The sequence below is a fragment of the Serinus canaria genome, chromosome 8 (genome assembly GCF_022539315.1).
Source record: "Serinus canaria isolate serCan28SL12 chromosome 8, serCan2020, whole genome shotgun sequence".
NCBI classification, from domain to species: Eukaryota; Metazoa; Chordata; class Aves; order Passeriformes; family Fringillidae; genus Serinus; species Serinus canaria.
Window position 1 is genome coordinate 18,823,356 of NC_066322.1, and position 13,550 is coordinate 18,836,905.

Consider the following 13,550-nt stretch of genomic DNA (forward strand, 5'->3'; position numbering starts at 1 on the left):
AATTTTTTTGTAATGTATTTTCAGTAAAGAATCTTAAGACATTTTTAAAACTACCTAAGGATAAAAATGCACTTTTAAAAAATAAGCAAACAACCCCTTTTGGTTCCAAAGTACAGTGAATTATGGCTAGAGCTTAAGTCTTTTCTTTGTATTTTCTTTGCTAAAACAAATGATCATTTGCTAAGACTAAATGATTAAGGCTTTTGGTTATTTTATGCCTTTTCTTCCCTCATAAGTAGGCCTTACTTAAATTAAATGAATGTATGTGCCAACAACTACACTTTTTTTTAAAAAAAGAAATCTTGGTGCTTCTCATGAGTATGCAAACTGTGAGCTTACTTTAGACATCTTAACACTAAAAATTTTGGTCAATAATCTGAAAGTAAATACATCACAAGTCTGCTTTCTGTATTTTATTTTACAATGGTGCAAATTAAATTTAACAGTATCATTAAAAGCTTGTTCTATTAATTCTTTCACTGATACAGAAGAAACAACTCCTTCACTCCAACAAAGAGCCCGATACTAAGGTTTGGCTGAGTTGACAGTTCATTTCACATTTCAGAAATAAGGTTAACAACAACTGTGAGTCTTCACAACTCTAGTTGATACTGCACAGAACAGAAATCATGGAAATTTGCACTTCTGGAAAGATCATAGACCTGTTTGTATACTACTTAGCACTACAGCACAATAATGAAAAACTACTTTTCACTATTACAACAAAATTAAGCAGAGTTGACATTGCCATGTTAAGATTCTGCCCTTTAAATCTTACAAAAGTACTAGGAAGACTTCACTGAACAAAATCAAATCCTTTAATACTGGTAGAACAAGGCAAAAGATTCCTTCATTCCCCCCAAAGACTCACATCCTGCTGTAAAGAACTTGTCGTATTTTCACTCTTTTACAGCTAACTTATTACAAAAAAGGGATGGAATTATACTAGGTATTAGCTGTGACTGGTTGCCCACAGCTACCTTTGAACTGATTCTAAGAATCAATTAAAAGCTGATGCAGATGAAACTAAATCTGCTTTGGATGCCAAATCTGTTTTTGTGACCCAGGAAACTCACTGTCTTTTAGTCTCTCCGTACACAGGAAAAAAAAAAAAAAAAAAAAAAAGCCCAACCTTTCTGCAACTTCATGGGAAAAGGTTTGCCCTGCCTATGTCAATAGAAGGTTTCCAGAATTACAAAGTCCAAATCCAACAAAAGCCATTTACAGCAGCTGTGTTTCTTGCTAGAAATAAAGTCAGGGAATTCAGAGACTGATAATAGTCCATCCCTGTCAAATATCACTGTACCTTAAAATAGTTTTTTTCATAATGCTTTACCCATTTATTGTACATTTTGACTCTGTTATCATAGCCACCAAAAACCGAGGAAAAAAGGAACTAAACAGTAAATACTCATTGAAAGAGTAGCTAAAAACCAGTAGACCTGTAAAGTTACAAAATGTACACTGTAATAAATGTTAAACACCCTGCTCTTACTAGGAACTGTAAATAAGAAATTTTTAACTAATTGAGAATTTTCCTGGGTGCGTGTTTGTAACAACATATATGCAAAATATCAAAATAAAACTAAGTGCTAAAGAGAATATTAATTAGTAACAATACATCCTCTTCTTCTGGCTGCTTATATAAGTTTCATATTCCATGTATTCATGTTTCTTATATTTCCAACCTATAGGATTTTCCTTTCAGCTGCTTGCAGTGTTTCAGCAACTCCAGACAAATCAATAATAGAAAAAAAAGCCACATCAGAGATCATTTTCCATTAACTGAGCAGGAGTAGATATTGTAGGCAATGGTTTAAGGACTATCTCAGATTAAGGTGAGGTACTCTTCTGGCTTTCATAGCAGCTTCAAGAAATCTCAGAACACCGAGTAGCTTATATACAAACTTCAAGAGGGTTTGTACAGGAGGCCAGAAGCCTGACCAGCAGTTCACTGTAGCTCTTCTACAGCTTCACTGGAAACTGGGTAGGAGCAGGTGAGGAGTGGGAAGGCAAGGAAGCATCTCAAAATATAACTGTCACAAATATGCCTAGACCTCATTTGACTGGATATGTATATTCAAGGGGAAAAAAAATTCCAAAAGTTAAGATCTGAAGAATAGGAGTGCAGGAGTTCATTTTTGTCTGCATGTTTCTGAAGAACTGACCTAATTAGAGTAGCTTTTCAGGTTTTAAGGAAAGAGGATGATTTTATCACAGCTAAGCATGATTATATATTCTTTAGGTTTTCTCAGAACTTACCTTTATGAATTGGAAAGGAAAGAAAATACATAAAAGGCTTAGTGGAGACAAAATCAGAGGCTACAAAGAGGGATGGCCAAGATGCAGTAATTACACCTTCTTCTCTCCTTGAACTCAGTACAATTCACTGAGTATTGTTTAACATTTAACACTTTAAATTCATTGGCTTACATTTTATTTTTGTGATTGGCATAATTAGGAAAACCAAACTGAGAAATCATGATATTAGAATATTTTAAGGGCATGCCATCATAAATATTAACAAGTTTATTTACACAGTAGGATCTCTGTAACAAATGCTCTGCTCGGTGCCACATTCCAGAATAGCCACTGTTAGTGTCTTTTTCTAAATTTCTTATGTCAACAGGCTTCACAAACACTCCTGAAGGCTTTCCAGTATGCTTGGCTACCAGAAAATTCATGGCAATATCATCACAGTTTTGAGTTTCATCTATTAAGGCATAAACTGCTTCTGGCTGCTGTTGAAAATCTTCTAAATAGCCACTGTGAAAAAACGCTGCACCGATCAGCACCATGGAATACTGATCTCCATTCCCAAATCCAGGGTTCTGCAGTTCAAAGCTGCCATAGCTGTACACGCCTGACGGAGTAGAAATGTGCTTTCTAGGAACAAATCCCACTATATGCTCTGGAAATTGCTGAAAGAAAGAAAGAAGCTCAACACATATTTCACAGTGTGGGGTTTACTTAAGTGCGTTCATAAGAGAGATTTATGGATTTTTATAAAGGAAAGGAGGACAACATTATTCAAGGAAAGAATTAAATTGTTGGCATATGGTCCTTTGATCTGCATAAATGCTGCAATTAAATAAAGTTTCACAAAACTGATAGTCTGCCTCATTCCACATCACATAGCGCCAACAAAACATCTACCCACAATTGGCAGCTGTGTATTTGGCACTGAAAATAACTTTACAGCCAATTTCTCGTGTTTTGCAAAACAAAATACATAGAGTACTACGCAGTTAAATAAATTCAGCAGTTAACAACTTCATGGTTTTGTAAAGTAAGAGTTAAAATTTTAAAGTTACAGATACTACTAAAAAACAAATTTTAGAAATTTTGCAATTTCTACTATTCAACACTTCAAACTTCCTAAAATCTAACTTTAAAGCTAGAAAACCAATGATAAAACAGTATGATACAGTATTTCTCTAACTGAAACTATTAATCTCAAGTGCAACCCACAAATACATCCTGCCAAGATGCAAAAGATTACCTGCCAAACGGAAAAGGCAAACGCAAGGTCATGAGCGCTGACTAGTGTGTCATCATCCATCATTAAAACAGCTGAAGGGAGGAAAATGAGAGAAAAACTTTTAATTGATCAAAAGATTAAACACATGAGCAAAGTATGCAGCACAATATTTGATAAATGAAATACAAAATTTCTACAACTATTAAGCTGAATTGCAATTCCTTAAAAGTAGATTGAAAAAACATAATCAGATTTCAAAGCTAAAGCAAGGTTACAGCTTTGCAGTAACTGGAAGCAAACCTAAATTCTAGATTATTTGCCAGGCTGTTACAAAACTCAGCAAACTTTGATCATCTGTAGTACAGCTGGAGAAATATGTGTTAGAAAACCTGGGAGTGTTTGGCAAAGCAACTTAAAATTCGACTAATCTCGTGTAAAGATACAACTAGAATACAGTTAGATACTTTTCTTTGGCATATACACTATGTAAGCAAGTTAAATTGCCCAGGCAACATTCAGTATTCTTAAGAGAAGGAAGACTCCTTGCCTTAAGTTTTAGACAAAAGACTACTACCAGGAAGTGGAAAAGGAAGGATATTCTTAGATCTGAACTGCAGATGCATTAAAACTTTTAAAGTTTACAGTTAGCACAGATCTTACGACAGTAGGTAAAACACTTGGGAAGTTGAAGTTTCCAGTGTCTTCCTAGAAATCATGTGTTTGGAGTAGCAGGCATGATAGGAAGGGGGCAATAAATACAATTACCTTTACTAATCATGAGTAAGGTCAGGTCTGTAATGCAACATATGGGGGGTTTTTCCACTTGAAACAAACAGGATTTATTGTTGTACACGTCCTAGAAAGAGCTTAGGAAGAATATTTAGATGAATACCCAGGAGACTGGGGAAAGTACTCTTAAATAAAAGGGTGTGTAATTTGAGATAGAAAGCCAGACAGGAGGGAAGTTTCTCAGAAGAGCAGAACATGCTTGAAAATTTAGTCTTAAGAGGAATGGACTAAATCAAGTCTTTACCAGGTGACTTAAGTCCAGATTAGTACAGACACTCAACAAATAACATGCATTTTGAATTTCAGTTTATGGTACAGAAGGAAGAGCAAGTGAACTACCTATATCTGCTTCACAAAGGAAATGGAGAACTGTTGCAAAAGACCTTGAAATGCATTTGACATTCCTCTTTTCTTTCCTTTACTCTCAGCCTGGTGGTGGTGTGCACCTGGTATCATAACACAGGGTTCCTCTATACTAACCACACTCTATGAAGTGGTCAAAAAGATCCATTGATTTATTACACAGTGTAACTCAACCATCTCTCTTTCAGCATTCAGATTTCAAGCATGAAAATACTATTAGTGTAATAGTGATATGAACTGCTGATTACCTTTTGTTTCCAGGTCAGGGAAATTCTGCAGTCTGTTTCTCATACGATTTACAGTTTGAACTTTAAAGACAACAGGGACTGGATGAGGCCCCAAGGAATTCCACATTTCCTCTGGTGTCTTCTCACCAATGTTGTTCCACACAACAATTACTTTATGTAGGTGGGGGATTGCTTGATAATGATTTAAAAGCTTTAGCAGTAAGTCAGTTCTGTTGTATGTCTGCATAATAAGAGTGAATGAATCTAGGGCAGACTGAGTCTGGGTTTTTGGCTCTCTTCTCGAGTTGGGCAATTTGTCATCTTTGATAGTGGGAAGCAAAGCTGTTAAAGCACCTGCCACAAGAAGCAAGACGATGATCACCACAGAGGTGAAGCGCAGTAGGCGGATTCCCATAACTCTTCCTGGAAGCTTACAGAAGTGAAAACACCTTTAAAACAAGTAACAGGAAAGGAAGTCATTAAACCCATGCACAGTTTTCTCTCTCGATCAAAACTCCCATAATATTAAGTACATTTTCATATAAGTAAATTTGCAGTTTGGCAAATTACTTTCAGCTATCAAGACAGGTGTTTCTGTTATCTAGTTTCTGTGTTTACTTGCTTTTCACTCTTTTTGGTTAACTTTGGATTTCATTATTTTGTGAAATAAATCTAGAGTAGTTCTTTAGAGTGTTCATTGTTTCCTATTTCCTCAGTACTACATTTTTGATTGAACATTTTCATACCTCACCAAGTCTACCCAGCTGAAAGTAGAAAGCAAATTTGTACAGAGATTCAGTGTTTTCAGCATTGCAGGAGCTCTACCTTAATTGGGAAGCAAAAAGGTGCCTTCTAAAAAGCTCTGTCAGGAAGGGGGAAATAAAATGCTCGCTTTTTCTGTTGCTCAAGCACCACACAGAAGGAACAATTTTTATAACTGATTTGCTGGACATTTTGTCAATAGTTTGTATATCTGCTTGATAATGGTAATCAGTACAGAAAATGTGATGCTGATCATACTAAGGTTATAACACACAGGTGGAGCAAAAGAAACATGCCAAATGGAGTAATACAGGAATGCAACAATCTCAGCAACAGCTGAGCTGATAGATCTAGAAGTTGTGAGAAAATGGCAATGGTCAGATGCTAGGTGCTACCTATCAGCTAACTGTGAGTGTAGATTTAGTTTAAGGCAGAGGTTTCTGGATCATGATCTTGGGACTAAACAGAAGCTCTTAAAAAGCAGCTTCTAGAAAGATAGCCCCTCAAATGTTCTTCACACAGTGATAGGATATCCTGAGTTGGAAGGGACTCATGAGGATCACTGAAGTCCAGCTCCTGATTCTGCACAGGAAAGGCCCCAAAATTTCACCATGTGCCTGAGGGCATTGTCCAAACACATCAGGCTTGGTGCTGTGACAGTTTCCCTGGGGAGCCTGTACCAGTGCCCAACCACCCTCTGGCTAAGATAGCTAGATATTTCCTACTACCCAGCCTAAACCCACTGCCACAGCTTCATGCCATTCCTTTGAGTCCTCTCACTGGTCACCAGAGCCAAGAGATCAGTGCTTTGCCTCTCCACTTCCCCTAGCTAGGAAGCTGTGGACAGCTGGGAGACCTCACAGGTGCTCCTTCTCCAGGCTGAACAGAGCAAGTGACCTCAGACTGTTTCCCCTCAAGGCCCTTGACTATCTTTGTAGCTTTTCTTGGGACACTCTCTAACAGCTTTACATCCTTATGCTGTATTCTTATAAAAGTGCACAGAACAACCTAAGGCTGCATCAGCGCACAGCAGGACAATCCCCTCCCTTGCCCGGCTGGCTGTGCTGTCCCTGATGCCCCCAGGACAGGGATGTCCCTCCTGGCTGCCAGGGCACTGCTGACTCATGTTCAACTTGCCATTGACCAGGACCCCCAGGTCCCTTTCTGTGGCACTGCTCCCAGCCTCTTGTTCCCCAGTCTGTCTGTACATTCAGGGTTGTCCCATCCCAGGTGCAGAGTTTGGCCCTTGTCTTTGTTGCACTTCCTACGGTTTTCCTTTTCTCCTTCTTTACTTGCAAGATTTGTGCAAACTGAATAGAAGATGAACATTCTAAGCTTGCTACTAACTCATCTATTATTTTAATATTATTATTATTTTAATACCATTACTCATGTATGCATATTATTCATTTTACTCTGTGACTAATTTCTAGGTTTTCAGCAGGGAATTCTCATCAAATTCAGTGATCCACGACAGCCAAACAAGTACAATTTTTGAGAGAATATCTGTGTGTTTTTTTTCCCCAGAATTTTGAATAATTTCTTTCCAAAGTGCAAATAACCTGCTTGAAAAAATGAAAGTAAAATAATTTAAGTCTAAAATGCCTTGGAACTTACCTCATTGTTGCCACGCAGGATTGTTTTCCTGGCTTGTTTTTACAGGGCAGTTTGTGATCTTTGAATCTGCTGGAAATTAAAGGGACTCCATAACTGGAGAACAACAGTTATCCACAGGCTACCCAGCATTCTTTTACAAGTAAAAGGTCCTCCAGTTATTGACTGATATATGCATTTGTGGCAATTATCCCATTCCTTTTCCTAATGCTCAGTTAAATAATTCTCTCTGCCTTTCAATGAACACTCCTGAAAGCAGTCATTACACCAGATGGTTAAAAAGAAAAGAACAGTCTGTTTCTCTGCTTGTAAAATTGCTGCTTTGTGCCAGTGCAACGTCTGTGTGTTCCATCCCTAAGTTCAGCTATGGAGATGCAAGTAGGTCTTCAGAACATGACAGGTGTTCCTGTGCTCACCAGGCACCACTAAAAATATTTGGCTACCATAGTCAGGCAAACTAAATTTTATCCCAATAATATTTTATTTTCTGGGTCATCCCCTTCACATTCTCACTAAGATTATCAGTTGTATCAGAGGTTTAAGATACAGCATTTTGGTCTCCACATGAGGTTTGGCAACAGGAAAAATATGAGTGCAAGCACATAAAAGAAGGATATACAGGACTCAGGACAGCAAGAAAGCCGTGCTCCTAGGTTGTTGGAGAGATTTTTGTTCCTTTAAAACTCGCCGAACAACCAAAGAGTCATTAATTTGATTTGAGAATGGTACTATGAAAGCTTAGAGCACAATAATTTGTTGAATTTGTTGAATAATTGAACCTCTATGAAATTCCATGAGAGTAATTTTTTTGGTCTATATAAATTTGCTTCTTAAAACTATAGATTTGTTATTTGTGTGTACACCAGTCTGAATACATCCACATATACAGGTCTCCCCAAATCAGAGATCAAATCTTACTATTACTTTGCGACAAGAGGTCACTGAAACTATTTCCAGAAGCTAACTGCTTGTTCTGGTTGCTTCATTTTATAGGGAACAAACAATCATGCCTGATTTCTAAAAATTATTAGCAGCAGTGGCAACACAGCATTTATGAGGTCCACTATATTCCCATCAAATATGCTTTTGAAGAAGAGAACCTCAGATCCTCTTTCAGCAGTTTGCAACCTTGTTGCAACACTTACCAGTGCTATCGTAATGATTAATTAAACTTTAAAAGCATACTTAAAACGAAAACATAAATACTGCTGGCTGTTTATGAGACTTTGCTTGCCATACCTTCTAGTGCTTACAATAGGTGTAGTGATAGGCAATGATGCTATTACCATGTATTCTCAAAATAAACGCCTATTTAGGTGTTTTAAAATTAGCATCACGGCACCTTCCAACAAGCAAATGCAGTTAAGTTTTGCCAATTAAGTTAGGAAATTTCAATGCCAGATTGATGTCTTTTTGAAAATCATACAATACTACCTGCAGAGAACACAAAATTGACAAAAATAAAATCGCTACATCAAAGACCAGTATTTTAATCCTCGTTCCAAGAAAAAGAGCTCTCGAACAGGGTCCCCTCCCTTGGAGGGCAACATCTCTTAACAGCACCCCGTAGTAGATGGGTGTAGCCAGACAGCAGCACCGCGCAGCATCGCCCGGCACTGCCCGCGCCCGGCACCGCGCAGCACCGCCTGGCACCGCACGTCCCGCTCGTCGCCCCTTGCTCACAGCTTCGCTCGCGTTCCGCAGGCGCCGCTATCGCCGCTTCCTCCGGCCGGGTTGTGCTTCCCAGGGGTCACCGGCAGCACGGCAGGGTAGGGCGGAGGAGGTACCGGCCCAGCCCCGCCGCTCGGCCCCGCACAAGCCGCTCCGGTGACTCAGGGGCGGCCGTGCGGGACCGCGGCAGCGTTGCGGCGGCGGCGCCGTTCCCGCTTCCTGCGGTGCGTCCCTGCGCTTCCTCCCGGCAGGCTCCGGGTTGTAGTCCAGGGTCCTGCGGCGGGCGGAGCGCTCCAGCGGCTCTGGCTGTCACACACCGAGCGCGCTGCTCCGCCGCCCCCACCCCGCGCCGAGTGCTGCCACAACAGCTGCGCCAGGAGCAGCCGGCATCGTAAGCGGGACGCGAGCGAGCGGCGGGCACGGGACGGAGTAGAGTTCACGTTTGGGGCGTGCTGTGTTTCATTAGCGGGCGGTGCAGCCCCTAGCCAGGGCAGCCCCCGCAGCCCCGGCCCGGCCCCCGGCGCGCCCCCTCAGCTCCTGTGGCCGGCGGCGCAGGCGCGGTGGCGGCCGGAAGCGGCGTGTGGGCCGGCCGGGCAGCGCTCCCGCTCCGCCTGCCCGTCCTGCCGGCCCGGCGCGCCGCGGCCCCGCCGCCGGAAAGATGCTGCCCCTCTCCATCAAAGACGATGAGTACAAGCCGCCCAGGCTCAACCTGCTCAGGAAGGTGTCGGGCTGGTTCAGGTGAGTAGCCCAGGGCCGGCCAGGCCGGGCGCTGCCGGCGCCGCGGCCGAGGCCCCGTGGAGGGGCTCTGCTGGCTGGTGCCGAGGCGCCCGGGCCGCCCGGCGAGCGGGTCCGGCCTCCTGGCACTGTACTGGCGGCCGGTGACCCGCGGTGTGCTCCGTGCGCAGGTCTATCCTGGCCGACAAGACTTCCCGCAACCTCTTCTCCTTCCTTTGCCTCAACCTCTCCTTCGCCTTCGTGGAGCTGCTCTACGGCATCTGGAGTAACAGGTAACCGGGGCGCGGCGGGGCGAGCGCAGCTGCAACGCGCAGGAAGCGGCGCGTCCCGCCCGGCCAGTGCCACGTCTCCGTTCGGCGGGGCCGGCCCTCCTGGCCCGCCGTCTGGAGGGGCCGCTCGGCAGAGCCTTGGGGGCCGTTGGAGAGCTTCCCCTGACCGGGACCGCTCTCGTGGGCAGCGAGCGGCGCCGCAGTCCCCTCTGCCGGGTCCCGGCGACGCGGTGGAGGCGCGACTCGGCGCGTTTGCGGCGGAATGCTGCTTGGAGATTTACGCTTGGTGCTTCGCTGAAGAGGAAGCTTGGCCTTGGCCCGATTTACGGGACTCGGGGTCTGTAGCTGCTGCTTGCCAAAGAAGTCGTCTGTTGGGGAGTGTGGCTTCATCCGTAGGTTGATAACCTGGATATCGCTGCCTCAAACATCCTTGTCTCGAGGGAGAAACAGGATTTGACACATTCTTGTGTATCTGAGTGGTACTTTACATAGCACAAAAATTCACAAGAATGAAAAAAATGGAAGAGACTTGATTAAACTGCTACTGAAAAATCTGTAGTGAAATATAAGAAATGCAGAATAACTTCAGTACTGGTGTACAGTATAAAGGTAGAGAACAGGCAATGGTGCTAGCATTGCTGTCATGCTTCATTGGTGATAGAGCAGTTGTTTTATGATGATTTTTCAGTCTCTGTTAATAGTTCAGTTCAGAGTGGGCTGGCATGGAAATGTCATTTAGTCCAGCAGTGTCCTCCTCACCAAAGCTGTAATATGAGCATAAATTACTGGAACTCTTAAAAGTCCTGTGTGAATGCAGTGGTGTGGATTCGGAAATGGTTGCATCCTAACATTTGCAATGTTGTTCTGAATCTCTCAAATGACACTCTAAAATCCTCAGCTTTGATTACAGTAATTGCTCCCGTGGCACCAGAGATCACGCAGTGCTGTCATGAGCACAGACTATCTTGGCAGCACCCAGACCATTTTGAATGTGTTTGGTTTTGGCTTTGATGTTGATTCACTTTGCAATTGTTTGAGGGTTATTGAATGCATAGTCTGTCTATTTGAGTATGGATTTTTTTTTCTAATAACTCAGCAGATGTAAATATTTTTCTTAGCTGTTCTGATATAAAGAGCTTTGTGTTCATGTGACTTTGTTCTGATGTCTGCCTTTTAAACATAACAGTTTTTCTTGGTAGTGTGACCTTAAGAAGTCCTGTATGTGAGATAACTAAACTGAGAAACTTTAATGACACTCACAAAACTTTGTCACTGAAGAATATGGCATATTGGAATTCAGAAGACGCTTATTTTTGTTCATACTTGAGATTAAGAACTAGGATTTTACTGCCCAGCCATTAAATTCTTTTGGTTTTATTTCAAGTAGTTTTGTGTATCTCTAAGTCTAGATTTTGGCCTAGAGCAAACCAGGGTCTTAGCAATTACTTCTTTAGTAGAGGGGGGTAGCAGAGAATGTGATGAGGAATATCTTCAGTCAAAGCAGACAGGTCATGCCTTGGAAAAATGAACATGTAACAAGCAAAAAAGGAACCCTAAATGACATTTTGTAATTTTGAAGACACAGTTCCTTTACTCCTCACATGAGAAATTCTCCTGAGCTTCTTTTTGCCAAATAGATTGTTTTCTGAACTCAGAAAAGAGTGTTGTCCAAATTCTTCTTGAACTCGCAGGCTTGGTGATATGACTACTTCCCTGGGGAGCCTGTTCCAGTGCTCAGCCACCCTCTGGGTGAAACACCTTTTCCTAATGTCTAATCTAAACCTCCCGACTCAGCTTCATGCCGTTTCCTGGAGTTCTGTCACTGGTCACGAGTTTGCTGGCTGAGAGCTTGTTTGCTTGTTTAAGGTTGAAATTTGCTACATGTGCACATTTGTTTAATTTGATGTTAAACTAAATCAGCTGTGGAAGTGTCTTTATTTAGACACAGTGTGTTTGAGTACAGGGTTTCTACTAGTTTTTATTCTGGATGATGTGTTTGAGTCTACAGGAGTTCTTGCATGCATGCCATGTTGCTGGTGGTTCACTGTATTGGTGGTCATTGACTGAATCACTCAATCACTTTAGTAATTGCTTTGCACCTATTTTTTCTAAGGTCTTGTTACTTTACAGGTCAGTTTAAAAAAGCCTCAGATGAAATGAGATTGGTCTCTTACCAGGATTCCTGCTATTTGTGCAGCTCAATGACTTGTAGCTGTACCTGTGACACAGAGCGTGGTTATGCTATGAGGTGAATTGCGTGGCAGATGCAGTCTGACCCCTGCTGATAAATCCATGAGCCTCTGGCCACCTGGAATTGTTAGCTTAGGTCTTGAAAGCAACACAGCTGTATTGGTGTTGCACTTAACGTGTCTTGCCTTAGTGAGATTTGCAGGTGTGAGCACAATGCCATGGTAACTTGCTGCATTATTTCTGGTTCTAGAACTTGTATGGGATTTTGTTAGAGTAGTAATCATTATACAATTCTCTTTCTCTGAAGGTTCTATAGAAAAACAAAAGAACAAAAAAACACCAAAACCCAATCACCTCAGAAAGCAGTAGCTCTCTCTGCGTAGCAATGCTTATTCCTTCCACTTCATGATCAGTACAACTTAGGGTTACTGTCACTAATTACCTTCCACCTCAATATTTGATGTGCTTTATCGTGGGTTTTTTTGCCTCACTGGATCTTCCTAGCTGCTCAGAACCAAACCTAAAATGAGCTGTTTCCATAAAGATGTCGCCTGATTTTGGGGAGGAGGAAGATGTTGCCAAAACTCTTCAAGAATTCGATGGCGAAATTCCATTTCCTGCTTCATAGGCATCCAGCCTATGAGTTTTGTTTTAAAGTTTGTTCAGAACAGCTTCATCTCTCCTTTCGTGGCTACAGCACCTGAGTAAAATATGCCATGCCGTCATCCCTCTGCCTTAAATGTTATAGCTGTGTGTATGTATAACTCTGTGTGTCCCCATAAAGTATATATATAAATACATAGAGCAAGACACTTGGTCTTTCCTCTCTTTCAAACCCACTTCTTCCACTGTTAAGTGTTTCATCTGAAACACTTAATCTTGTAACTGTTTTCAGTAAGGCTGAAATAGTTTAGCTTTGTAATGTGAAGTGGTTGGAACTTTGGCAAATGAAACTTTGTATTTGACTTCAATGTAAGTATGTGTCTATCTTCTAGAACTTGTTAAACAAGTAATTGCTTCTTGTGCTTCAGTTTCCAAGAACTGAGTTGCGATGTAATTATTCTTAGATAACCAAAGAACTGGGAAAATGGAACTTTTTTGGACTGTTGATTAACAATTGCTCAACAATACCTCTATCAAATGTCTTTTAAAATATGAAGCATTGTTTTTTTGTTTCAATGCACGCAGTTCCCTGCAGACTTACAGAACCTGTTCATGAGTAATTTGGTAAACTTTGGCAGCACTTGTGTGTGGTGTTAACCCCAGTTTACATATAGCCTACAAACTGATACAAGTTCTACTGACTGGCTTACTCATAAACAAATTTAGCTTTGAACCTCTTAGCATGCTGGTTCACATTAACTGTGTTTCTCAATCAAGACTGACAAACAGTTGTGCATTGGTCTTTGAAATTAGCCATTGAAGATGTGGTGTCTCAGCCTCTGATTC

General features: G+C 41.7%; 2 protein-coding genes across 7 annotated transcripts in view; one reads left to right on the plus strand and one right to left on the minus strand.

Moving 5' to 3' along the window:
* SLC30A7 (solute carrier family 30 member 7) overlaps nucleotides 1-13,550 on the plus strand; it is a 38,079-nt gene that overhangs the window by 1,558 nt on the left and 22,971 nt on the right. The window contains exons 1-2 of one of the 3 annotated variants that reach the window (XM_050977491.1): nucleotides 9,473-9,645; nucleotides 9,813-9,914. The exons of 1 other annotated variant lie outside the window; for it this stretch is intronic. In XM_050977491.1, the coding sequence (XP_050833448.1) occupies nucleotides 9,591-9,645; nucleotides 9,813-9,914 (157 nt within the window). In that variant the 5' untranslated portion in view covers nucleotides 9,473-9,590. Of the gene's footprint in view, nucleotides 1-9,472; nucleotides 9,646-9,812; nucleotides 9,915-13,550 lie in introns of those variants that run through there. One more of the 3 variants, XM_030226283.2, reaches the window with a different exon arrangement.
* Nucleotides 399-9,404, minus strand: EXTL2 (exostosin like glycosyltransferase 2). 4 transcript variants are annotated; one of them, XR_003944621.2, is made up of 6 exons: nucleotides 8,920-9,404; nucleotides 7,240-7,305; nucleotides 4,882-5,309; nucleotides 4,247-4,347; nucleotides 3,503-3,573; nucleotides 2,851-2,921 (listed from the first exon to the last, which is right to left on the minus strand). XR_003944621.2 is itself a non-coding variant. In XM_018912125.3 (5 exons), the coding sequence occupies exons 2-5, from the start codon at nucleotides 7,242-7,244 to the stop codon at nucleotides 2,430-2,432; spliced, it is 996 nt and encodes a 331-aa protein (XP_018767670.1). In that variant the 5' UTR covers nucleotides 7,245-7,305; nucleotides 8,920-9,329; the 3' UTR covers nucleotides 399-2,429. The 4 variants fall into 4 exon arrangements, 3 of the variants coding, with proteins under 3 accessions (XP_018767670.1, XP_018767671.1, XP_050833451.1); XM_018912125.3 differs by lacking the exon at nucleotides 4,247-4,347 and having other exon boundaries at nucleotides 399-2,921; nucleotides 8,920-9,329; XM_018912126.3 differs by lacking the exon at nucleotides 4,247-4,347 and having other exon boundaries at nucleotides 399-2,921; nucleotides 7,240-7,308; nucleotides 8,920-9,329.